Source organism: Jaculus jaculus, chromosome 7 (assembly GCF_020740685.1).
Source record: "Jaculus jaculus isolate mJacJac1 chromosome 7, mJacJac1.mat.Y.cur, whole genome shotgun sequence".
Lineage (NCBI taxonomy): Eukaryota > Metazoa > Chordata > Mammalia > Rodentia > Dipodidae > Jaculus > Jaculus jaculus.
In genome coordinates this window covers 115,497,750-115,524,629 of record NC_059108.1, presented here as the reverse complement: position 1 = coordinate 115,524,629, position 26,880 = coordinate 115,497,750, and the positions used below count along the sequence as shown (strand labels likewise).

At 36.9% G+C, this 26,880-nt stretch overlaps 1 protein-coding gene across 1 annotated transcript in view; it reads right to left on the bottom strand.

Moving 5' to 3' along the window:
* Positions 1–26,880, bottom strand: part of Mnat1 (MNAT1 component of CDK activating kinase) — a 209,046-nt gene that overhangs the window by 107,782 nt on the left and 74,384 nt on the right. The window contains exons 5-6 of the mRNA XM_004649241.2: positions 21,518–21,658; positions 13,123–13,248 (exon numbers count right to left, since the gene is read on the bottom strand). Of these exons, the coding sequence (XP_004649298.1) occupies positions 13,123–13,248; positions 21,518–21,658 (267 nt within the window). The remainder of the gene's footprint in view (positions 1–13,122; positions 13,249–21,517; positions 21,659–26,880) is intronic.

Below are 26,880 nucleotides of genomic sequence, written 5' to 3'. Positions count from 1 at the left end.
CAACTATTCTCTAATTTGACTGGAGACTAGCTCCATGGGAAGGAATACATCCCTGATACTGAAAACCTACAACAGCATTAGTCATGAGCCCTATGGATGTAACGTCTGCTAGTGTCTGGCTAAATGTGTATACTATGCTCACCAAACTGTCAAGTAATCAGTTCTCTTAAGGTTCATAACTATATTTTAATGATACTCTCAACTTTTGGTTAAAGAAGCTTCTCTTTTCAGATGGTAGTGACCTTGGGATGACTCAGAAGGCACCATGGTGCTGAGAAGAAGTGACAGAGGAGTGCTCAGTACTGAAATAACATCTTCAAAGGCTCAGGGTCCATTTTGGAAGAGGTGGCAGAAAGAATGTAAGAGCCAAAGGAAGGGTAGGACTTCTTACAAGGTGCTCCTCCAGATATAAAATGACCTGGATATCCATGACCTCAAAGTACCTCATACTACCTACACAAGACCATCATAATAGGAGGAAAAGATGATGACATCAAAATAAAAGAGAGACTGAGAGGGAAGAGGAGGGGATATGATGGAGAGTGGAGTTTCAAAGGGGAGAGTGGAGTTTCAAAGGGGAAAGTGGTGGGAGGGAGGGAATGACCATGGGTTATTGTCTACAATTATAGAAGTTGTCAATGAAAATAAATTTGACAGAGGATTAATATCCAGAATAGACAAAGAACTCAACAAACAAAACAATAAGAAATCAAACAACACAATTTAAAAAATGGGCTATGGAACTAAATAGAGAGTTATCAAAAGAAGAAATACAGATGGCACATAAACATTTTTTAAAATGTTCTAGCTGGGTGTGTTGGTGCACACCTTTAATCCCAGCACTCAGGAGGCAGAGGTAGGAGGTTTGTGAGTTTGAGGCCACCCTGAGACTACATAGTGAGTTCCAGATCAACCTGAGCTAGTGTGTAACCCTACCTCGAAAAATCAGGGGCAGGGGGGAGTGTTCTATATTCTTACCCATCAGGAAAATGCAAATTAAAACTACTTTGAGATTCCATCTCACTCCTGTCAGAACGGTCAGAATGGCTATCATCAATAAAACAAATGACGATTTAGGTTAGTCTTGATCCTACCCTCTCCAGTGTCTTGTGGTTCAGATGTTTCCTGTAAGGGTCTAGTGAAGGTTCAGCCATTTGGTCTGTCTTTTAGGAAGTAGAATTTTATGGTACCATTGCCGTTTGGGTCCAGATTACTGTTTTCCACCCTTCAACACCCTCCCCGCCCTCCCATCCATCCTATTGTCTAGTCCATGAGGTGCTTGCTGGGTATGTAAGGTATCTTGGGTAGATTCAGGTTAGGTGTTGTAGATGAGTGAGACTATGTGTCGATTTTTTTTCTGTGATTGGGTAAGTTCGCTGAGAATGATCTGTTCCAGGTTCAACCATTTTTCCTCAAATTTCTTTATGTCTCCCTCCCTCTCCCCCTCTCCCCTCTATCTTTCTCCTCTCTAACTCTTGTATATTAGTTATGTTTTTCCTCAATTTCTTAGTGGACATTGACCTGTAACCCCCACTTCCAGCTTGGGCCTACCATCCACAATGAGCTTTTGATCAAAGAAACCTACCAGGTTTCCCAAAACAATGACAGACTTCTGTCAGAGTACTTGATGACCCACCAAAGGCCAATGAGTGGTAAGACCCTATTGCTGAAGACTCCATATGCAGCTGACACGTAAAATGGAATGACATGGCTGGCAGCCAGGAGAGAGTCAGTCCCCAGACAGTCAGCGTGTCTAGTGCCAGAAGGTGCTACATGGGAGACTGGGGGAAATGACCAATATCTGTCCAAGCAACTCATGGTCTAACCTAATTAGCAACAAATAACTTGATGTGATGCCCACACAAATGCAATAGTGGCACACAGCCATGGTGAGGAACCAACTGCTCTTGATTTGGCTAACTGATCCACTCAGTGGTACTAGACCCATAGCTGGAGCTGGGAAACAAGTCAGAACCATACCCAAACACAAGCCCACGCTACAATATCAAGCTACCATCAATCATGGGGTACAAGAGGGCGTACACCTATCAAACTGTCTATCAAAAAAGTAAGTGTTATCTCAATTTTCCGGGTGCTAACTTACTCTCCATTGGAGAATCTGCTTCTCTTTTTCAGATACATGCAGATCCTAAGGAGAGAGCTGCCCCAACATAACTCAAAAGGGGCCCAACTGAAACTAAGGACAATTGGCGAAACAAGCAAGGGTGATGTTTTCCTGTGAACTGGATACCAGCACAAAGGGGAAGGAGACCAACGCAGAGAAAAATCAATTCCTACCAAATCAGAAAGCCAGAGCCACAGAGGCCCCCAACACCTCAGCACTGAAGCAGACCAAAAAGGAACCCAACATGGCTCAGGGAAATTTTGCGGAAGAGGGGGCGGAAAGAATGTCAGAGTCACATGTTGGGTCATGATTTGCAGAGACATTTATCATACCAATAATTGGGGGCTAACTCCACAATGCACGACCCATTTACATCAACAAGGAGGGTCCAATGGGAGGGGGTAGATCATAGATGAGCCTAAACAATGGTACCAAACTGCCTGTATTTGCTGAAAAGAAAACTAATAAATTAAATTAAAAAAAAAAAAAAAGAAAACAAGTGACAACAAATGTTGGCGTGGATGCAGAAAAAGGGGAACTTTTCTACACTGTTGGTGGGAATGTAGTCTGGTACAGCCATTGTGGAATCCAGCATGGAGGTTCTTGAGACAGCTAAAAATAGATTTACCATATGATCCAGCTATAGCACTCCTAGGCATATATCCTAATAACTCTTCTCACTACCTTAGAGTTACCTGCTCAACCATGTTTACTGCTGTTCTATTCACAATAGCTAGGAAATGGAACCAGCCTAGATGTCCTTCAACAGGTGAATAGATAATAAAGATGTGGGTGCATTTACACAATGGAGTCCTATTCAGTGGTAAAGAAAAATGAAATTATAAAATTTGCAGGGAAATGGATGGATCTGGAAAGGATTATACTAAGTGAGGTAACCCAGGCCCAGAGAGCCAAACATCGCATGTTCTCTCTCATATATGGATCCTGGCTACACATGTTTAGAATTGTGTGTAAGCTGGAACCAAAAATTGGTAGCAGAGGTCAGTAAGCTAGAAAAGGCTATAAGGAAGAGGAAAGGACTTTAGGGGATGGTACTGTATATATGTAAGTAGAAGAACAGATTACAGGGAGAGGAATGGCCTAGGTGAAGCCAGGGGAAGAGATTGAGTAAGAGAAGGTAGGGGGAGGGTCAATCAAAATTAAAGAGATTCTGAATAAGACATATGAAAACCAACTTATTTTGAGTAATGGCACATCCAGAAGCCATAGATGTGTGTGGGTATGGGTGTGGGTGTCCTACTGAGTTTGGTTAGAGTTGCCTTCATGAGCAAAGGTGGCAGAGTAGTGTCCAGCACTAAAACATCTCTATCACATCCTCCACGGATCAGGGTCCATTGTGGAAGAGTGGTGGAAAGAATGTAAGAACTGAAGGAAGAGTACCACTGCTTACAATGCAACTGTCCAGAAAGGAACTGGCCTTGATATCCATGACCTTGCAGTGCCTTCACAATACCTTCACAGGACCCTCATAGTGGGAGAAAGGGACGTGACATCAAAATAAAAGAGAGACTGATGGAGAAAGGGAGGGGACATGATGGAGAAAGAAGCTGTGAAGGGGAAAGTGGGAGAGGAGAGGGAATTATCAAGGTTTATTTTCTGTAAGTATAGAAGTTGTCAAAAATTAAAAAAAAAAAATTAAAAAAAAAGTATAGAAGTTGTCAATAAAAATGTTTTTTTTTTAAAAAGAGAGCCAGGTATGGTGGCGTGTGCCCTTAATCCCAGCACTTGGGAGGTAGAGGTAGGAGGACTGCCGTGAGTTCAAGGCCACCCTGAGACTACCTAAGGAGTTCCAGGTCAGCCTGGGCTAGAGTGAGATCCTACCTTGAAAAAACGAAAAAAAGAAAGAATAAAGATCAGAGTGAAAACTGGCAAATATAAAATATACAAAAGATCAATTAAATACAGTTGGGTTTTGAAAAGATGAATAAAACTGAACAAACTTTAGCTAAACTAAGGGGAGGAAGAAAGTCAAATAAATAAAATTATAGGTAAGAAAAGACATAATATCACCAGAATACAAAACATCATTAGGTAATATTATAAAGCACTATATACCAACACACAGAAAAATTTAGAAGAAATAAATTTTTGGCTGAATCGTAAAGAAATTGAAATACCTAAGCAGACTAATAATGATCCATGAGATTAAATCAGTAACAAAGTCTCTGAACAAAGAAAAGCCCAGTTCCAGATGGCTTCACTGCTAATTCTTCCAGACCTTAAAATTACCAAGTCTTGTCAGACTATTCACAACAACTGAAAGAAGGGCGATGATTCCAAACTCATTTAACAAAACTAGCATTACCCTGATAATCAAGTCAGACAAGTACATAATTTAAAAAGAGTATAATGTGCCAACCTCTCTGTTGAACATAGATGTGATGATTTTCAACAAAATACTAGCATACAAAATCTAGAAGCACATGGGAAAGATTACACATATGATGAAAGCAATTGCTTGCATGATGCAAGGATAGTTCAACAAATATAAATCAAAGCATGAGTCACCACTAACAGAATGAAGTATGAAAAGTACAGGATCAACCAGTAACTGTAGAAAAACTAGTAAAATTCAACATCCCATTCATAAATAAAATTTTGCAATAAATTATGTATAGTAGAATACACTTCAATGCAATTAAGGGTGTATGACAAAGCCATAGGTGCCATTTTACTGAAAGAGAGAAAGAGAAAAATATTTCCTCTAATAATCAGAATAAGGCAGGAATGCTGGCTTCAGCATTCTTATTCAAGACAGCACTGGAAGTGTGTGCCAGAACAAAAGAAAAAAAATCAAGGCCATCCAAACTGGAAGGGAGGAAGTCAAATGATCTCTTGTTTGTAGCCAACATAATCTTACAAATAAAACACTTAAACAAAACCAAAAAAACTGGAACTGATAAATTCAGTAAAGTTGCAGGATACAAGGTCAATATATGAAAATTAATACTGTTCTTTACACCAATAATTAATTCACTGATAAAGTATTCAAGAAAGCAACCTCCATTATACAATAGTTATAAAAATAAAGTAAAATCTCTAAAATAAATTAAAACTCTACAATTAAAAATAAATTTAAAAACTCTAATGAGAGAAACTGAAAAATATGGAGAAATGAAGATTGGAAAAACATTAAAATATCCAGAGATGTAAAGTGATCATGCTTCACAATGACCTTTGTCTTATGGAGATCTAGAAGAAAAAGTTCACAGGCTCCAAAATTAAAGAAAGGATAAGGAGATGGAAACGCTAATGACCTTCAGTTGATCAGTATTGTGCAACATTTCAAAATAGACTTTATAAAAAAGGGCAACTAGCAGAGGTTAATAAAAATTTCAAAAAAACTATAACCATAGATGCTATGACCTAAAAGGGCTAGGGATATGATTCAGCAGTGAAAGGCACTTGTTTGAAAAGCTTGCCCTCCTGGGTTCAATTCCCAGCAGCCACTTAAAGTAGGATGAAAAGTGGCATGTGCATCTGTGATCCAAACATGGGGACAACACTGGGAAGTGGAAACAGGAGAATCCAGAGCTTCTGGTCCAGCTGGTGTAAAGTTCCTTTGAAGTCTGGCAGTTCATCTGCAGAAGCAAAATCACCTGCCTCATGGTAAAGCACAGACACCTTGAAGTCCTCTGACTTGCATATTTGTGCCATAGCATGCATGTTGACCATTTAGACCACACAGAGAGAGACATAGATAGTTGGATATATCTTTTTTAAAAACTACTACTTATATAATTTATTCATTTCTATTGTTAAGATATCTTTGCTCACCAGGTATGGTAGTGCGCACCTTTAACCTCAGCAAGGAGGATGACTGTGAGTTTGAAGCCAGCCTAAGACTACATAGTGAATTCTTGTTCAGCCTGGGCTAGATCGATACCCTAACAACAACAACATCAAAAATAGGTATCTTAGCCAGGCGTGGTGGCGCACGCCTTTAATCCCAGCACTTGGAAGGCAGAGGTAGGAGGATCACCGTGAGTTTGAGGCCACCCTGAGACTCCATAGTGAATTCCAGGTCAGCCTGGGCTAGAGGGAGACCCTTCCTCAAAAAAAAAAAATATATATAGGTATCTTTGCTCATTAAAGAAAAATATATAAGCTGGGCGTGGTGGCACACACCTTTAATCCCAGCACTCAGGAGGCAGAGGTAGGAGGATCACCATGAGTTCAAGGCCACCCTGAGACTACACAGTGAATTCCAGGTCAGCCTGTACTAGAGTGAGACCGTACCTCAAAAAAACAAATAATAATAAGAAGAAAAGAAAAAAATATATATAAAGAAAAAATCTGCCCCCAAAGTCCAGATTAAATGAAATGCCTATCAAAATACAGACGACATTCTTCACAAAAATAGAAAAAGAATACTAAAATCACGGAACCACAAAATTGCAAATAAAGCATAATCATGAGCAAGAAGAATTAAGGAGACATGAGAATGCTTAACTTCAAAGCACCTACACAAAACTACAGTGACCAAATCAGCATGGTGCTGGCACAAAACAGACACATGGAACAATAGAACACAACAGAGGACCTAGAAATAAATAAATCCATGCATTCATAGCAAATTGCTTTCTCAGCAAAGGCATCAAGAAGAAAATGATCTTATAAGTAGATATTCACATGCAAAGGGATGAAATTTGGCTCTTATCTCTCACCATATACAAAACTCAACTTGAAAGGGATCAAAACTGGCCATGGTGGCACATGCCTGTAATCCCAGCATGTAGGAGCAAAAGGATCACTACAAATTTGAGGCCAACCTGGTCTATATAATGAGTTCTGAGGACTGAAAGTTTAGCATAAGCCTGGGTTAAGAGGAAGACCCCTGTCAAAACAAAAACAAAAAAACCAGGGTGGGGATAAAAGATATAAAACTACGAAGCTACTAGAACAGAACACAAAGGGGAAATGCTTTATCATATTGGTCTAGGTAAAGTTTTTCTGGGATATGGTCTAAAAGCAAGAGAGTAAAACCAAAAGATTTGTAAATTACTTCTGATCCTAAGCATTTTGGATAAGGAATGCTATTGTTTTTAGCAGCTTCACTGACTATCACAGAAATACTGAAAGCCACCAAGTCTTCTTCCATCAATAAATGGATGAAAAGAATGACGTACCCATGCAGTAGTGTATTTCTCAGCAAAAGGAATGAACATATATGCAGCAACATGGATGAATCCCAAGTGCATTTTGCTAGTTATCAACACCAGAACTAAAAGTCACAACTGCCACTTATATGCTATTTTGTAATTCCAAAACAACTAGGAATGAGAACACATCACCAGTTGATAGTGGTTGGTGGATGGGGCTGATTGCCAAGGAGTAAACAAGAAAATATGAGGAAAAATAGAACTGCTCTGGTTTAGAACTGCTGTGGTAGATACACAACTTATGCATAAGTAGAAATCCCATGCACCTCAAAAAATGACTTTTATTCTTTATAAGCTAAAGTTTTTCAAACTTAATAAAACAAAAAGCAAAGCCACAGCAATACCAAAGAATTGCATAAAGTACCTAAATACCAAATTTATCATAAAATTTCCCTAAATTCAAGAATCTTAAAAGTACTATTATCTAATTACACAATATAAATACATTATAAAATATTTCACTTTATTGACTATAAAAATATCAATCAACATTACTAGTAACATTCCAGTTGCTAATTACTACATGTATAACATATGTTGGCCAGAAAGAAATGTTATTTTTTGTCTCCAAGTTTGACTTGAGGCAAAATGTTAAACCAGCAATGAATTATGAATATGTAAGGTACATCTTCAGGTGACAATTAAATCTGTACACAGCATTCCTCTTCCCACAATCTCCACTCAAAACATAACAAGAACAAATGGGGGCATCTCTGCTAACAAACTTTCACAGGAACTCAGGAACAAATATGGTGCCGAGCTCTCAAGTAATGTGTTTCCAATTCTAGAATTTGGTACCTGTCAGCATTCAACAGTGTGGACCTAAAGCAGGGTGCAAGATCTACCTGGTCAACATTGAGTCATTCCTAAAAGGACAATTTAAAGGGAAGTCTGTTAAATTTGCTCCATAATGCATCAAATGGAGACTTCTTCATCTATCTTGAAAGGTACACTGCTCAGGCAACTTCACAAAGGATATATTTCCCAATCTCAAGGAAATCTATGTGTAATATCAAAGTATTTTTCTCATGTCATGATCATTTTAGTAACTTTTCAGTGACTATGATTTAAAATAATTTAAAGCTGGCCTTTCCAAATAGTGATGCACCCTGTAATCCATGGGGAATAAACATTAGGATCAGAAGCAGATAGCAAAACTCCATGGACACTCAAGCACCTTAAAAAAAAAAATGGCATAAGGTTTACATAGAAGCTACACACACCATCATCTTACTTTAAAGCAGTCCTCATGTTAATGGTTTGGATATAAAAAGCCCCAGCAGTACACTGGTGATGGTGTTTTGGGAGGTCATAGAACCCTTGGGAAGTGGAGCCTAGTTGGGAGAAATGGGTCACTGGGGACCAGGTCTTGAGGGTTATTGCCCACTTCACTTCTGGATGTTCTTTCCACTTCCTACTCTGCTGGGATGTGAACAAGCAGCCTACTGCACACTCCCCTCACCATGAGCTATCTGCTGCCATGAAACACTACTGCATCCCCTCAAATCATGAGCCAAAATAAACCTCTCTTCTTCTTTTAAGTTTTATTTTTATTATTTATTTATTTGAGGGGCAGGAAGAGAGTGAAATAGGCAGGTAGAGAGAGACAGAATGGGCGTGTCAGAGCCCCCAGCCACTGCAACCAAACTCTAGATGTGTGTACCCTCTTATGCATCTGGCTTACGTGGGTCATGGGGAATTGAAACTGGCTCCTTGGGCTTTGTAGGCAAGCACCTTAACCACTAAGCCATCTCTCCAGCCCAGCCTCTCTTCTTTTTGGCTGCTTCTTCTCATGATTTGGTTATAGTCATGCAAAAAAGTAACTAACATAACCAGTTTACTTGCAATACCTATACAACGGAAATGCTATGCAAATAGTTATTGTAGCATATTATTTAGAGAATAATGGTGACAAACTCCTGAATCTGCTACTCAGATAAGTCAGAACTGATTATATATACCGTAAAGCAAAGACAACTGGAAAATAGGAGTAGCTACTGCATAGTTGCTAAAACAAAAGCAATATTTTATTCCATGTGACAGGTAAAAAGAAGCATAATGTTAAAATTAGAGTATTATCTCTAATTAGAAATGTATAGTTTTGAGACATTCATACTTGCATACTCATCATGCTCAATTCACAACAGGGAGCAGATGATCTAAGCATTAGATTTCATCCTCAGAAATACTGGCATCACCAATATTTTCACCTACTTCTGTCACTTATGATATCAGCAAAGTATGCCTAGGCTATAAGTGACTGCATTCTGTCTCTAAAACTCACCTCAGATGTATCTAAGGTATTTTCCAAGAGGATGAGAAAGCATACTTAAGTTAACAAATACTTTTCCATATATTACACTAAAATGCTAAATACCAACTATGGCAAAACTATTCTATACTTTCTATTACTACTATTTTGATGACTCCTTTACCTTACATTTTTTAATTTTTTTATTTACTGTTAGAAAGAGAGAGGCAGAGAGAAAAAGAGAAAGAATGGGTGTGTCAGGGCTTCCAATGGCTGCAAACGAACTCCAGATGTATCGCCCACCTTGTATCTCTGGCTTACATGGGTCCTGGGGAATTGAACCTGGATCCTTTGGCTTTGCAGGCAAGTACCTGAACTGCTTAGCCATCTCTCCAGTGCATTGTTAAATATCTTTTGTGTTTTATTTATCTTTGTGTGTATATGTATGAGTATGATGTGTGTCTGTGTTACTGTGAATGTGGTTGTCATGTGCCATGGCATGCCTGTGAAGGTCAGAGGAAAACCTCCGTGTCTGTCTGTTTAATATTCTTGTTTGAGGCAGGGTCTCATTGTTTTCCACTGCATATGCCAGGCTAGCTAGCCCATAAGCTTCCGAGGATTCTCTTGTCTATACCTCTTATCTCATTATAGGCACATTATAATTATAGATGCATACTACCACAAATGCATCAGGCTTTATGTGGGTTCTAGGGATCTGAACTCAGGTCCTTACACTTTCATGACAAACACTTTATGCACTGAGCCAACTCCCAAGCCCGACATTAGATTTTTTTTTTTTTTTTTTTTTGACACAGAAAGGGGGAGAGAGAGAGAACAGGCATGCCAGGGCCTCCGACCACTACAAACAAACTCCAGATGCATGCGTACCTTTGGTATCTGGCTAACAAGGGTTCTGAGGAATTGAACCAGGGTCCTTTGGCTTTGCAGGCAAAGACCTTAACTGCTAAGCCATCCCTACAGCCCCCTAGATATTTTTATGAAGCAACTTAAGGAATGAAAAAGAAATCCTTCACCAAATGTCATACATAATTGACTAAGAGATTTAATGATTTACTTGAAAATAAACTCAAGTTCAATTCTAATCAACTATCTATTTATTTGTTCTTCCATACATGCAAGCATTTAACTTATTAGCTTCCCTCCCATATTTATGGAAATGTGACAGTTCTAGGAGTTTATAGACTGATAAAGAGAGAAAGAAAAACTGATAATTTTAATACAAGGGTTAATAATACTGGGACAAAGGTGGCAGGAAAAAGAAAAATAGAGAACATACTTTAGCACAACAAGATAAAATAAGAAACATTTTTCTCTAAAATTCATAATATATATTACACAATCACTTCACAACAAACAATCGGAAAGTTGAGGTCGGTGGAGCTTTATGCTTTAATAAGAAACATTTAGAGAAAAAAAGAAAACTTGAATAATTTTGGGCAGCAAGTGTATGCATAGACATAATAAATACGTGAAGAATTATAAAACATGATACTACAGACTGTTTCCTTCTCTGAGTAATCTGTAGAATACTCATCAATTTTATTTGATACTTACTGAATACTATATAACTGCCAAGTAATAGTGAAGGCATGCATTAATTAATCCTCAGAGCTGTCTATGCAGTAATAAATAACCCTACTATAGAGAAGAATGAAAATAGGCAGAGTTGACTGGTCAAGGCCACAGAATCAGTCAGAGGTAGAGGTAACATTTCAATGTAGGTCTCCTAACACCAATGCCAATGTTATTTTCATTATAAAGAATTATAGAATGTAAATATTTATATAATAACTTTATATAGCTACCTATATAATAAATGTATGTTATTATAATAGTAATCAGCCACATTTACTGAGAACTTGGTATCTATCAGGCACTGTGTTGGCACTTTTTCACATTATGCCCTTAACCTCCTGAATAAACTTATGAACCAGTTATTGTCATTGCCTTTTACCAGATGAAGAAAAGATTATTATAGAGGCTACAAAACTTAATAGTGTCAAGAATATAGATAAATGAGAAAACTGAGTTTGACTACAAAGTACAAATATTTCAAATACACTTACTAGTTTGAAAGTTATATGTTTTGTTATGACTGTATTTCAAAAATATGGATGTAAAACACATTAAAACTAATAAAACAAAACATATGATTATTGTTAAAATCTGACAGATATATCCAAATGTAACATTAGCATATGAAAACTTTTCTTCTTGAATAGCTAAAATTAATAAAAATTTAAATGCTTATTACTCTATCCTTAAAATAGCCAAGAAACTAAAAATGGCTTAAAACATTTATGTATATATATATATGTTGACAAGTCTGGAGGGAAATATAAATACATTGTTTCATATTTTATGCCAGCAGACAAATATTTCTTGGACCCTAATTAATGCATTTTCTCATAAAAAAAAAGTTTTCTAAAACTACAAGTTTAAAAAAATAGGATAAATGCAAGCTCAGTGATAGAGCATTTGCCAACCATGTGAAAGGCCCTGAGTTCAATGACTAGCAACACACACACACACACACACACACACACACACACACTCTCTCTCTCTCCAACATCATATAAAACGGTAGCTGAGCCTGATGGCTCCCAGCACTGGGGAGGTAGAGATAAGAGGATTACCATGAGTTCAAGGCCGCCCATAGACTACATAATGAATTCCAAGAGAGCCTGGACTAGAGTGAAACTCTACCTCAAAAAAGAAAGGAAGGGAGGGAGGGAGGGAGGGAGGGAGGGAGGGAGGGAGGGAGGAAGGAAGGAAGGAAGGAAGGAAGGAAGGAAGGAAGGAAGGAAGGAAGGAAGAAAGGAAGAAAGGAAGGAAGGAAGGAGGGAAAGAAGGAAGGAAGGGAGGGCAGAGAAAGAAAGGAAAAATAAAACTGTTTTGTATACTTTTAAAAGTACTACTTTACAGGCTAGGGAGATGGCTCAGCAGTTAAAGGTACTTGCTTGCAAAGCCTGCCAGCCCAGGGTTCAATTCCCCAGTAAAAAGACAAATGCACAAAGTGGCACATGCACCTGGAATTCATTTGCAACAGGAAGAAGCTCTGGTGTGCCCATTCTCTTGTTTTCTCCACCACCACCTCCCATCTGCTCTCAAATAAATCTTTCAAAATATAAAATAATTACTATTTTTCAGTTCCCTTATACTATAGATTTCAATTATTTCCAGACATCTTAGGACAGACATAGTTCCTAAACATCTAAAATTTGCAGAGGTTGAAGATGTAGCTTAGTTGGTAGTGTTTGTCTAGAATGCACAAAGTCCTGGGTTCTGGTCCTGGGTGTGCTGGTACAAAGGTATAATCGAGCATTTGTGAGGTGGAGGTAAGAGAATCAGAAGCTCAACAACATCCTTAGCTATACAATGAATTCAAGGCCAGCATGAGCTATATGAAACTTTGTATCAAATGAATAAATAAATAAATATTTTTAAAATACACCTTTCAGATTACTGTAGAAAGTGCTATAGAATTGTAAAGCATAATCCTGAAAAATATCTTTCAAATAAGCAATTATATGAAGGCTTACCATTTTAATGCCTGTGGAAAACGTCACTGGTTTTATGGATTTAGGTTTATCAAGCTGCATTTCCAACTGGGTAGATCTATCTTTATGCTGAGCCAAAAGCAGAGCAACAGGAAGATCAGAACTCTCCTGTAAGAAAAGTTCAAGTTCAGTGTGAAACTTTAGAAGAAAAAATTTCCATTTAAAGTAAGCCTTCTCTATAAGCATTTGATGTCAAACTAAATGTTCACTTTATGAAGAACACTGTACAAAAAAATTAACATTCCATAATAAGAAAAGGCTGCTGTAGACTCATAAATCAAAATAACTTGCAAACAAGTATTTTTATGAAATCCACATTAAAGACAATATAATAGGCTCCTATTTCATCAAGCCACCAACTCATTTATTAAAAGAAACAAGAAGCCAACACAAAGAACAGTACAAAGTACCATAACTTAGATCAGATGCTTATCTAAGACACAGTCTTTTCACCACTGAATTCAGACCAGTTTGAAAGTGTTCCCCATTAGATGTCACCTTAGGCTGTTTGCAAACAATCCTGTCCTGCTTTGCACAATGGGACTATTGTAAACACAACCACATATATATTTATTTTCTCCTTCATTTCTAAAAATTAAATTTTAATCCAGTAACAAAATGGAATACATTTTTAAATCTTATACTAAACCTACTATTTACTACTATACTATTGACACAAATCTGCACATACACATCTCTTAAAGAAACAAATTACTAATTCTTATATGTAGATTGTTAGTTAGACATGAAGTTCTCTTACATGTTGGAAAGGCTATGAAGCTAAGGTCCAAATGAAATAATAAACAGACTTTTTCTCTTTCTAAGTTGTTAAAGGTTAGTAGAAGAAGGTCTAGACAAAAGGCTCTTGACCAACTCCACCCCCTACATATACACACAAAGTACATTCTTTAATATTTTATTTTTATTTATTTATTTATTTAACAGACGGGAGAGAGAGAGAAACAGAGAGAGAGAGAGAGAGAGAGAGAGAGAGAGAAAATGAATGGGCACACCAGGGCTTCCAGCCACTGCAGATGAACTCCAGACATGTGCGCCCCCTTGTGCATCTGGCTAACGTGGGTCCTGGGGAATCGAACCTGGGTCCTTTGACTTTGCAGGCAAATGCCTTAACCACTAAGCCATCCCTCTAGCCCCCCACAAAATATATTCTATATCGAAAAACAAAGATGAATGTACCAAAAACACATTTCTCTTTGTTTTAATATTTTATTTGCTTGAGAAAGAGGGTCAGAGAGAAAGAAGTAGACAGAAAGAGTAAATATGGGTGTCCTATGGCCTCCTGCCTCTGAAAACAAACTCCACATGCATATGCCACTTTGTGCATATGGCTTTACATGGGTACTAGAGAATGGAACACTGGACCTTCAGGCTTGACAAGCAAGTATTTTTAATCACTGAGCCATCTCACTAGCAGATCCCTTACATTTTTATCTCTTGTATTATGGATATCTGTCTATGAATACAAAACATATGCTAAAAATGGAGCCAGTCCAAATCTCTAATCCTAGGCACTTGTGAACTTGAAGCAATAAGACCAACAATTTAAGGCCTGCCTTGCCTAATTAATATATTTAAAGTAATTGTGTGCTGGAGAGATGGTTTAGTGGTTAAGGCACTTGCCTACAAAGCAGTACTCATATAAGCCAGATGTACAAGGGAGTGCATGTGTCTGGAGTTCGTTTCCAGAGGCTAGGGGCCCTGGCACACCCATTCTCTCTCTCAATCTCTCTCTCTCAAGATAAATAAATAAATAATTTTTAAAAATGATTGTTTTAAGGTTATAATACAAAGTAATTCAAATAATTTAATCAACCAGAAATGTTCTGGAATAAAGTTTGATAATACCTTACAAGAGCAATGTTACAAAAATTAAAACTTTAAATAGAAGAATACACATCTTATTTACAAAACAGAAACTTATAAAATCACTGAAAGTGGCTACAGCAATAATAAAGGATAATAAATGAAACACGATGAGAATACATGTGAATACCTTTCATATTCTGCAACAAAGTATTAGCAATGTAATAGTAACAGTATTGTAAATTCCTGTAACTATTTTAGATGTCCATTAAGCATTATATAATAAGCTATAAAATTAAAGATTTGAAATAGGCTATGGCCAAAACTATCCTTTAAAAGCTAGACTATCTATGCATGTGTAAAAACCTCAGGAAAAATAAATTTTCTTAGATAAAAAGTTAAATCCTTGGCTCTCAATTTATAAACAAATTCAAATGCTTATCCATAACTGGTATTTTAAAAGGCAAATTTTAGTATATAAACACAAGACAATGTGTTCACATCAAAAAAGAATTAGCTAATCAAGATTAGCTTGTTTTAATCCTGATTTCACATTCATATTAAAAGGAACTGAATGTTAAAATGTCTTATAAATAGATGAAATTTTACAAAAATAAACACCCTAGCTATCTCAGTTTAATACTAACAAAATAAATTTTAAACTTACTTAATTCTACTTTAGTACTCGAAATCTTGGAGCCTGAAAGCCTATGTGAGTGTTAAACTAGAATTAAGCATGGGCTGTAATGACAAAAAATACCCACACAGTAAGAGACTATGTGAAACATATATGCTCTGGGGACACAATGTGCAGATTCAGCCCTTCAGGTCCTTTCATTTTCCTTAGCCTGCACTTCACCTTGAAAGGTTCCACAATGTATAATAATTGCCTAAAGGCACACGGTTTAAAGAAATTTTAATAAGACTGCTGTAATACTCATTAAAAGCTTTATAATGACCATTTTTAAAAGATTACTTTAACTGACTTGAAGCAAGCCATCTGGCAAACAATATTTCCAATAAAAATCAGTGACTGCATTTGACAACAATATTAACTCACACAAAATTTAAGACCTAAACGGAATAGAATTTTCAAACAGGAATATTAAAAGATTTATTAAGACAGAACCTGATTAAAAATCTTTTTTCCAAACTGTTAAAAAAATTAAATTTACAGTTAGGATTAAATAAATGAACTTTTTAGCCAACATTATGGTAAAAGCTAAGTCATAAATAGACCATAACATTAAAATCCTGTCACATACAGTATAATGTAATGCCAAAGCTTTCTTTTTTTCAAGGTTAAAAAGTGACTTTTTGGCACAAGGACCAACTCAAACACAGAAAGAAAAGAATTCTACTAAGCAGTATTTGTGGAATGCGGTCCAGGGAATGATTCTAAGACTTACTTACAAATGCCAATGCTATCTCTTCTTAAACACATGAACATACATAGAAAAGAAACAGATTATTTCACCCTGTTAATAAGGATCTGTGCACATGAGTTAGGAAGGACTAAAAGTAGGTTAACATTTTTAACAAAAAAAATCATTAAAGATTGAAATTTTAATATAACTAAGAACTTATAAAAAATAAATCTTAAGGTGGAAACCAGAAATCTAAACTGCTAAGTTTTCTGAATCAATACATAGTAATTAATTGTACTAATGAATACAGTGAATTACTAAGAATTATTTAACCACTATGTCACATGATCTAAATAGTGAGGGAAATATGTGCAGTAATGACTTGCAGGTGAAGAAAACAGGAAGTAAGGTTAAAAAAAACTCACAAAACCCAGCATTAACTCCAGATTATATACAAGGTATAACACTGGCAGTTTCACATCTTGTTCCATGCCTGGCTGAATTAGCAGGGAGCTTCGTGCCAACACCAGCTCACTGAAGCAGCAAAACCTAGTGCTCATGAGGACTAAAGGGACATGCAAGACTAACTGCTATGCAAAGCTAGCTAACCTGGAAATTAATCTAAAAACCCATTATAGTAGAAGAAATATAAAAGCTAAAAGTGTATTTTCATCTAACATCAAAATTCTACATTTGGCATTAACTCAACCAGCCATTACCTCTAACCCCACAAAAGTATGATCCTGTTTGTAAAAAAGGATTAAGGAAGATTATTTCAATACAATTATAACATCAGTATTTACTAATTCATTATTTAAAGTTTCTAATTTCTCACCAAACATATCTACAAAAATGTAAAACATAACAGATATGTCATTTCAGCTATTAAAATCATACTTGTCATTTAATAGCTTTAAGAAACAAGTAATGAAAGTTGTGAGGAAAAACATTATAATTGTATTTTATATGCTGTTGCTCTTATTTTTAGAACCAAATTCACATTCCACTCACAGAAAGCAGATAGGGTTATGATTAGCATTTTCTGTCTAAGCCTCATTAGTCCTCCTACCCTGACTCTTCCTTTACTTTCTCACCTACTTCTCATATAAGTAATCTTGCATTCTCCTTTCTTCTTTTTTTGGAGGGTAGGGGCTGGGAGGTTTGGTCAGGGTTGAAGCATGGTCTCACTCTAACCCAGGCTGATCTGGAATGCACTCTGTAGTCCAGACTGGCCTTAAATTCACAACAATCCTCCTCCATACCTCAGTCTCATGAGTGCTAGAATTAAAGGAGTGGATCACCACCCCCAGTTCTCTGTTTATTCTTTTTTTTCTTTTAAGCATTTTTATTTCTTTATTTGAGAGAAATAGGCAGATAAAGAAAACAGGCACACCAGGGTTTCCAGTGCTGTAAACAAACTCCAGGTGCATGTTCTACCTTATACATCTAGCTTATGTGGGTCCTTGGGAATTGAACCAGGATCCTTTGGCTTTGCAGGAAAGTGCCTTAACCACTAAGCCATCTCTCTAGTCCTCTCCCTTTGTTCTTGTTTACTGACTTAAATGGTTTTTGGAAAAGGGACCACATAAAAATACACACATACGTATTTAACCCATCATAGAATAAAAAGTTAGCAACTAAGACATGAAAGCTGAGTGTGTTAACACTGCAGAAATACTTCCTGGATATTACTAAATTGGAACACAAATGAAAAGGGCAGGATGCAAAAAGACTTTCCTCAGAAGGCCCATTGCCCAGCTTGTTCCTAGCTATGATACTCATGAACATTAGAGGGCTGTAAGCAACAAATAATAAAATGTCCAGTTCATGTGGATCATAGCTACAGATGATTGGGCTTCTGCGTGAGAAGGAAAATACTTACTAGCAGAGGCCAGTAAGTTAAAAAAGAGACATAAAGGGAAGAGAAAGGAAGGGAGGAGGGTACTTAATAGGTTGATATTGTATATATGTAAGTACAATGATTGAGATGGGGAGGTAATATGATGGAGAATGGAATTTCAAAGGGGAAGGTGTCAGGGGGGAGGGAGGGAATTACCATGGGATATTTTTTTATAATCATGGAAAATGTTAATAAAAATTTAAAAATTAAAAAAAAGTGTCCAGTTCATGAAACATTGTGCAGACCTTAGTTACTATTATTGCTATTATCAAACAAGGTTTATTAAGAACCTAATTGCTGAAAAATACTACACCTGCAACAATGCTGCCACTTCTGAATATATTCAAACAAATATATGAAACACAGTTCTGTCACAGAATAACCAGTCACCACATACTTCAGCACAGAACCAAAACATTCAAAGTGAGCTTGTTACTGGAAAAATATACTGATTACAAGAAAAGTGCTCTGAAAACAATGTTTGAGTAAGCTTAGAGACATACAATCTACTGAGTGTAATTTGCATATTAGTTAGCTGTGTGTTCTCAACTGAATATGAAATTGATACTTATAGAAAAATTGAGAGGAGAGAGAGAGAGGGAGAGAGGAAGAGGAGGCACAGAATTGACATACAAAGAGCTTCACTCTGACATCTTTCTTTAAGGTATACCATGGTGCTACATCTACAATCACCACCATATCTTAGGTTGAATCACTAAATCCCTCAAAGCAGTTGTCAAGCTATAAAAGAGTAACATATAAGTAAGAAAAAATTGCACTAAAGTTATTTTTATAATTCCTGTCACTACATTCTCTAGGGTAGAGATTGGATATCAAATGCATTTATATTATGCCAAATTCTGGAAAAAATATAACTCTTTAAAAGGTACTGTGCAATGATAGCCACAATTCTACCACAAAGCAGTAGTATCTATATCCCTTTCCCTTGAAACTAAGTGAGCTCTTTTGCTAATTAGTAGAATGATGGCATGCCAGGTGTTCAGCTCAAGTCTCAAAAACACTAGTAGTTCCTACCTCTCAACTCTTACAATATTACTTCTTATGGCTCTAAGCTACTAAGCTACTATACAGGATATCCAACTGTACAACTGCAGAAGGTTGAGATGATCAGAGAACACACTGGAGAAGGACAACAACAACAATCCCCTGGAATTCCTGCCCCACAAAACTGTAAGCATAAAAGAATATTGTCACGGCTGGACATGGCTCAGTGGGTAAAGTGCTTACTGCATGAACATGAGGACCTGAGTGTAGATTCCACATGAAATGCCAGGCATGGTAATATGCCTCTATAATTCTAGCACTTGGGGAAGCAGAGACAGAATACAGAGCCCTAGGTTCATTCTCAAAGATAAAAATTGGGCCGGGCACGGTGGCACACACGTTTAATCCCAGCACTCGGGAGGCAGAGGTAGGAGGATTGCAGTGAGTTCAAGGCCACCCAGAGACTCCATAGTGAATTCCAGGTCAGCCTGGGCTACAGGGAGACCCTACCTCAAAAAACCAAACTTGGAGAGCTGCTTAGTTTCCTACCAAGAAGAGGTGGCAAGACTATATTGCTAAAGACTCCACATTTGGGCTAAAAGGTCTCTGAGAAATCCTGCTGGAACTGAGCTGAAAACTTCCTCCATGTAGACCAGGTGACAGAAAGCTGGAAAAAGCCATGCTGCATGCAGTTCAATGGGAAAGAGAGAAATCATCAGTGAAGATACTCCACAGTGGAAACTGCAAGCCTTAGATTTAGCCATCCAGGCTAAATAAGCCAATGGGTGCAATAGTGGCATGTCTGTTATGGGGAAAACCAACCATTCTCTAATTTGACTGGAGGCCCGCTCCATGGGAAGGAATACATCCCTGATACTGAAAACCTACAACAGGGGTAGTCATGATCCCTAGGGGTGTAACATCTGCTGCTGTCTGGCTAAATGTATATACTATGCTCATCAAACTGCCCAGTAAGCACTTCTCTTAATGCTCATAACCTCATATTAATGCTACTCTCACTTTTGGTTACAGAGCCTTCTCTTTTCAGATGGCAATGACCTTGGGATGACTCAGAAGGCACCATGGTGCTAAGAAGAAGTGACAGAGGAGTGCTCAGCACTGCAATATCTCTATCACACCTTCCAAGGCTCAGGGTTCATTGCAGAAGAGGTGGAAGAAAGAATGTAAGAGCCAAAGGAAGGGTAGGACTCCTTATAACATGCTCCTCCAGACACAAAATGGCCTGGATATCCATGACCTCACAGTGCTGGATACTATCTACACAAGATCATCATAATAGGAGGAAAAGATGATGACAACAAAATAAGAGAGAGACTAACTCAGAGGAGAAGGGGATATGGAGAGTAGAGTTTCAAAGGGGAAAGTGGGGGGAGAGAGGGAATTACCATGGGACATTGTTTACAATCATGGAAGTTGTCAATAAAAAATAATAATAAATTTAAAAGAAAATTGGAGGACTGGAAAGATGGCTCATTGGGTTAAGGCACTTGCCTGCAAAGGATAAGGACACAGGTTTGATACCATGTAAGCCACATGCACCAGGTAACATGCATCTGGAGTTTGTTTGCAATGGATAGAGGACCTGTCACACCCATTCTTTCTTTATCCACCTCTCTCTCTCAAATTAAAAAAAAATCTCAAATAAATAAATAAAATGTTTTAAAAATTGGAGAGCAATAGAGAAAGACACCTGATACCTCTACATGCATGTTCTCACATGTACACATGCACCCCACACACACATACACAGTACTCCCATGTACATACAAACACACATTCACACATACAACAAAAAAATAAATATTATTTTCTGGAGGGTGTTGGGGATTGACTATTATTTAGCAATAAAAAAGTTGACTTTGGGGGCTGGAGAAATGGCTTAGTGGTTAAGGCACTTGCTTGCAAAGCCAAAAGACCCAGGTTCAATTCCCCAGGACCCATGTAAGCCAGATGCACAAGGGGGTGTACACATCTGGAGTTCGTTTGGAGAAGTTGGATGACCTGGCACACCCATTCTTTCTCTCTGTCTCTGTCTCTGTCTCTCTCTCTCTCTCTCTTTCTCTCAAATAAATAAAATAAAGAAAAATAAAATATTTTTTAAAAAACAAGAGCAATAAAATAATAAGTTGGCTTTGATGAATAACTATAAAACTGAAAGTGAACTATAGTCTGAGCACTCTTAAAAAATACCATTTAAATGACACCATCCAAGAAAACATATAGAATAAAATTTCCTATCATAATGAGCATAAATGCATACCAGCTCATCTAAAAACGCCTGCTTGTTCTTCCTTTTTAGAATCTGCTGTAGCTGCTCTTCTTTTTGTACAAACAGTCTTCTTTGTTCATTTTCCTGTCGTTCTACTTCTAAAGCTTCCTCCAATTCTTCTTGTTCCCGAGTCTAAAACATATATATGACATAAAATAAATTTTAGTTTAGCAACCAACAGCAATCATAAACCATACTCTGATAATTTCTTTCAAAGAAGCATAAAGAATGCTAATCATTTTTAAAAGAATGTAATAATTCCACTGAGAAGAAACTAGAACTCATTTCATTTCAGGTAGCTTTATTATGACAGAGAATAATATCCACTACTAATCAAAGTACACTAAGCCCAAATGCAGAACTGTAACAGCTGTAGTTATAATGGGGTGATTAGCATGAAACTAAGATAGACAATTTAGTCATTCATTTTAGGGGATTTAACATGGCTTTTTATTTCAATTCATATATGAGGTAAACTACATCCCCCACAAAGAGAAAGACTTCAGGCAGAAAAAATGTTGCACTTATAATACTTCAGGCTCAGCATGTGAAAAATTAAGCATCCAATTTACTATACTCCTTACTTCTATTCAGAGTACATCAACATCCCAACAGCTCAAGTGAACTCAACCTCACTCCTCCTCCCATTCCTTTTAAGTCAAATTTATTCTCTCCTTCCCATTCCCCTCAAGTCAAATTAGTTGCTGAGGACTTTGAAAATTTCTCCCAATCATTTTACAAATTTTGCCACCTCTACTACACAGACCACTACTCTAACACAGGCTTTCAGCTGAGATGGGGATGCAAACTTGAAGGAGAATTAGTAAGAACAAGTATAAAAAGATTACACACACACATATGCATATATACATATATGAATATATGTGTATATATATATACATATATTCACACATAGTTACTCACACAAATTAAGTATGTCAAGTAACAATGATGTATACAATTAACAAAGTGATACATTTTCCTTGGAAGTACAAGTAAAATTAAGAAAGATTTCATATAATATTACAGGTAGAATTCTGTCTCCTGAAAAAATATGTTAAAGACCTAACTCATGGTACCCATAAATGTAACTTTATTTGAAGAAGAGATCTTTGCAGGTATAATCAAGTTAAGATAATGTCAGACTGAAAATCCGGACACGGGCATACAGAGGAGAAGATCATGTGAAGAAAGAGATTAAAGGCAAAGTTTAACAAATATGGCTGACTACCACTAGAGGCAAAGAAGTCTCTTCACTTAGAGCCTTTAGAGGCAGCATAGCCCTGCTGACACATGGAATTCATTCTAACCTCAGTGATCATTTTGCTATAAACCACATCAGTGTGGGTAATGTGTTACAACAATCCTGTAAGTAATATATGGAGTTTTAAGGATTCCAAATAGGTATTTCCTCCAGTAGGACATCCTTTTAAGAAAAGGGCGAAAAATGGCAAAGATATGAAACAAGCTAGGGTGTTTGGTTATTGCTAAGTTATGAACTGTGCAAGAACTTCAGAGAGCTGAAGAAGAAGCTGTAGAAGAAAGCTGGGCAGCTCATGGTGGTCTACTCAACACACTGAAGGAATGTGTCCCATGAAGGCAACTGATAAGACAGTCAAGAAATTTGAGAAATAGGTTTAAAAAGATGACTAGAAGCATTAGGGTCCACAGCTCAGTAAGGTTCAATACTAATGAAAGGAAGACAAGTTAGAATCAGATTTAAAACCATAATGTCCCTAAATAAAGTGATAATAGTATTAGAAGAGGGCTTGGTTTTCAAAACTTGTAAGGCATGATCATCAACAGAACATAAAGACTGCAGAGGCATGGCATGAACATGTGGACTGATGCTAGCACCACTCCCTGAGGTAACTTACACAATAAATCAGAAACTATCATTAAAGGCAAAAAAGGATCATAAAAGGGCCAGCATTTAGGAAGAGATCTATAGGCACTCAACATCACAGCACCTAAGCAAATACAGCAAACATTAACAACTGAAGGTAGAATCAAACAGCAGAACAGTAAGAGACTCCACTGTAACAATGAATGGAACATTTAAACAGAAGATGAATAAATGGAGATCTTAAATAATACTACAGAAAAATGGACCTATCACATTTAAGCATATGCAGAACTTTTTCCAGGATAAATCACAAACCACAAAACAAGTCTTGGAAAATTTAAGAAAACTGAAATTTAAGTATAATAAATATATTATGATTTCATTTATATGAGGTGAAATTCACACAGAATGGGAAAGGTGGCACCTGAGTTAGGGAACAAGAAAATAAGGAGATCTTCAATGAACCTAAAGTTTTACATAAGTAGGCGGAACAAGTTCTAGAGAGCTGCTGTACAATCTTATACCTATAGTCATCTAAGAGAATGGACATAATGTTGAATATTTTTACCACAATATTAAGATTTAAGAATATGTTTTATGTTTTGTTCAACTTTCCTTGATTCAATAAAATTTTCTAAATGTATTATTTTTCTAATTCCAAAACTTCTAATACATTGTAATACAATTAATCAATTCATTTGTGTAAACAAAGACAAAAAATGTAAAAATGAAAAGGTCTGGAAAATGGCAGATCATCACCAATTAATTCCTATTTTATAATTTATGATTAGTAAATTTTGGCCTAAAATTAATTTTTCTTTAATAAAAGATTCTTAATTTTTGTGTTTGCATAAGATGTGAACTTTAGTCATTATACTAATAGAGGTGTACATTTCTTTTCAGTGCTGTGGCTGGAACAAAAAGTTATGATTACACACTTGTCTTAGTGTTTAGGACACATACAATTATGTACATACTGTGGAATGAACCAACATTATTCCATATAGACTTTCATGATGCAGGGTGTAGGGAAGGTTTGCATGTGAATTCTTATGTCGTTTGAAAGTGCATATCACTAAAGGGATTTTGGATCCATTCTGTCCCCATCATGTGCACCCAGGTAAGATGAAATGCTCTCATGAAGAAGAGATACACTCTATGGAAAACTTCATATTTGTCATCTGGTAAAATAAGCTGAAAACTAATCACAGAAATAGTATGTTTCGGGCTGGAGAGGTGGCTTTGTGGTTAAGGTGTTTTCCTACAAAGCCAAAGGACCCAGGTACAATTCCCCAGGACCCATGTTAGCCAGATGTACAAGGTGACACACGTGTCTGGAGATCGTTTGCAGTGGCTGGAGGCCCTGGCATGCCCTCTCTCTCTCTCACTCTCTCTCTCTATTTCTATCTCTATCTCTATCTCTTTGTCTCTCTCAAATAAACAAATAAAATATATTTTAAAATAAAAAAAAGAAATAGTATGTTTCACTTGGGAGACAGAGGTAGGAGGATCACTGTAAGTTCAAGGCCAGCCTGAGACGACATAGTAAATTCCAGGTCAGATGGGGCTACAGTGAGACTCTACCTCAAAAACAACAATAATTTTAAAAAAAAAAAAGACGTAATATATTTCCTCATTGAAGTACAATAAATTTCTAGATTTGTTAGTTCTTTGAGTAATGATGCTAACTTTCTTTCTCAGAAAAGGAAATTAACTAATCTTAGCTATACTGTTGTTATTAATTAACAAAACAAGTATATAATTCATAAATCTTTTGGCTTTATAACGTATGGGTAAAATCATATTTTGGGGGCTGAAGAGATAGCTTAACAGCTAAGGCAATTGCCTGCGAAGCCTAAGGTCCCACATAAGCCAGATGCACATGGTGGCACATGTGTCTGGAGTTCGTTTGCAGGGACTAGAGGCCCTGGCATGCCCACTATCACTCACACTCTCTCTCTCTCTCTCTCTCTCTCTCTCTCTCTCTCTCTCTCTCTCCCTCTCTCTGTCTCAAGTAAATAAATAAATATAAATCATTTTTTAAATCATATTTTTGACCTTTTGTGGGGCTAAGGAAGAGAGATTTAAAATTTCTATATACTCTTCAAATTCAGGAATCTTAACTATGAGTCAATGATATAAAATGGTGAAAGACTTTGTAATAAAACAGAAGTCATTTTCCTTAATTTGTTCAATAAATAATTTAATGTGAAAAAATAAGTAAAATATAAATATGTTAAAAAAACAGGACAAAAAGTTTATTCCTAGTTGTGTTGAGCTACTGGTGCATATAATACATCCAAGAAAAAATGTTTTTAATACAGTGATATGTGGATAAATTATATGATTCTAGGAACTCGAAAAAAAACAATAGACTACAAAAATATTAGAGAGTGGGCTGAGGAGATGACTTAGCGGTTAAGGTGATTGTCTGCAAAGCCTAAGGACCCAGGTTTGATTCCCCAGGATGCATGTAAGCCAGATACACAAAGGGGCACATGTGTCTGGAGTTCATTTGCAGTGGCAGAAGGCCCTGGTGCGCCCATTCTCTCTCTCCCTCTCTCCCTCCCTCTCTCTCTCCCTCCCTCTCTCTCTCTCTCTCTCTCTATTTTCCTCCTTCTCTCTCTCTCTCTCAAATAAATAAAAATTCAAAAATAATTTTAAAAATATTAGAAGTATTAGAGAGTAATTACTAAAAGGAAAAACTCATAAAAAGAAACACTGAGAGGAAATATGTATTTAAGAAACAGAAAAAAAGAAAAGGTTCTTGAGGGGACAAAAGAGAAAGGTAAGAGAAATAGAATGAGGAGACTGGAATGGCATCACAGAAAGTAAGAGTTCGAGCAGCAAGGAAAAGTCTTCACCAAGCACTGCCCAGAGGCCAGGTGAGATTCAGACTAATAGAGTGCACTGGCCATGGAAACTAACAAAGTGATAGCCTCAATTTTGTCACTGAAATATGAGTATCTTGTAGACAGTGGACCTCAATAAACATTGATTGGTTGACAGCTGACTGATCAGCTAGAAAACAGCCATCACTACAAACCAAACATTGGTTGTGACCACAAAGAAGCTACTTGACTGAGATGAAAGAAGCAGGTTAAAAGACTAAAGACCTCTGCATTCTTCCCAGTGCCCAACCTTGTCCAATAATCCTCCCTTTCCTCACCTTACTCCTCTAATTCATAAGCAAGACTTCTAAGTAAAAAGAAAACACTTCTCTTATTAATCCCTACCTCTCTAGGCCTTAGTCAAGTTTCCTCTGAATTCATCCACAAGACTGCAATAGCCTCCAATTGGTCTGTCCAGCTGCAGTCTTTCTACTCTCAACTTCATCCCCACAAAGTCAGTGATACGCCCTGATAAGAACGGTACTTACTAACACTCAATTTAAAAATGCCCAACAGCACTGGTCAACAAGTGGCTTTTATAAAATCTCAAAGGAATCCAGTTAATTCTCTTAGAAAATGATGCTAAAGTTTGTATAAATGTCCCCCTAATGCCCATG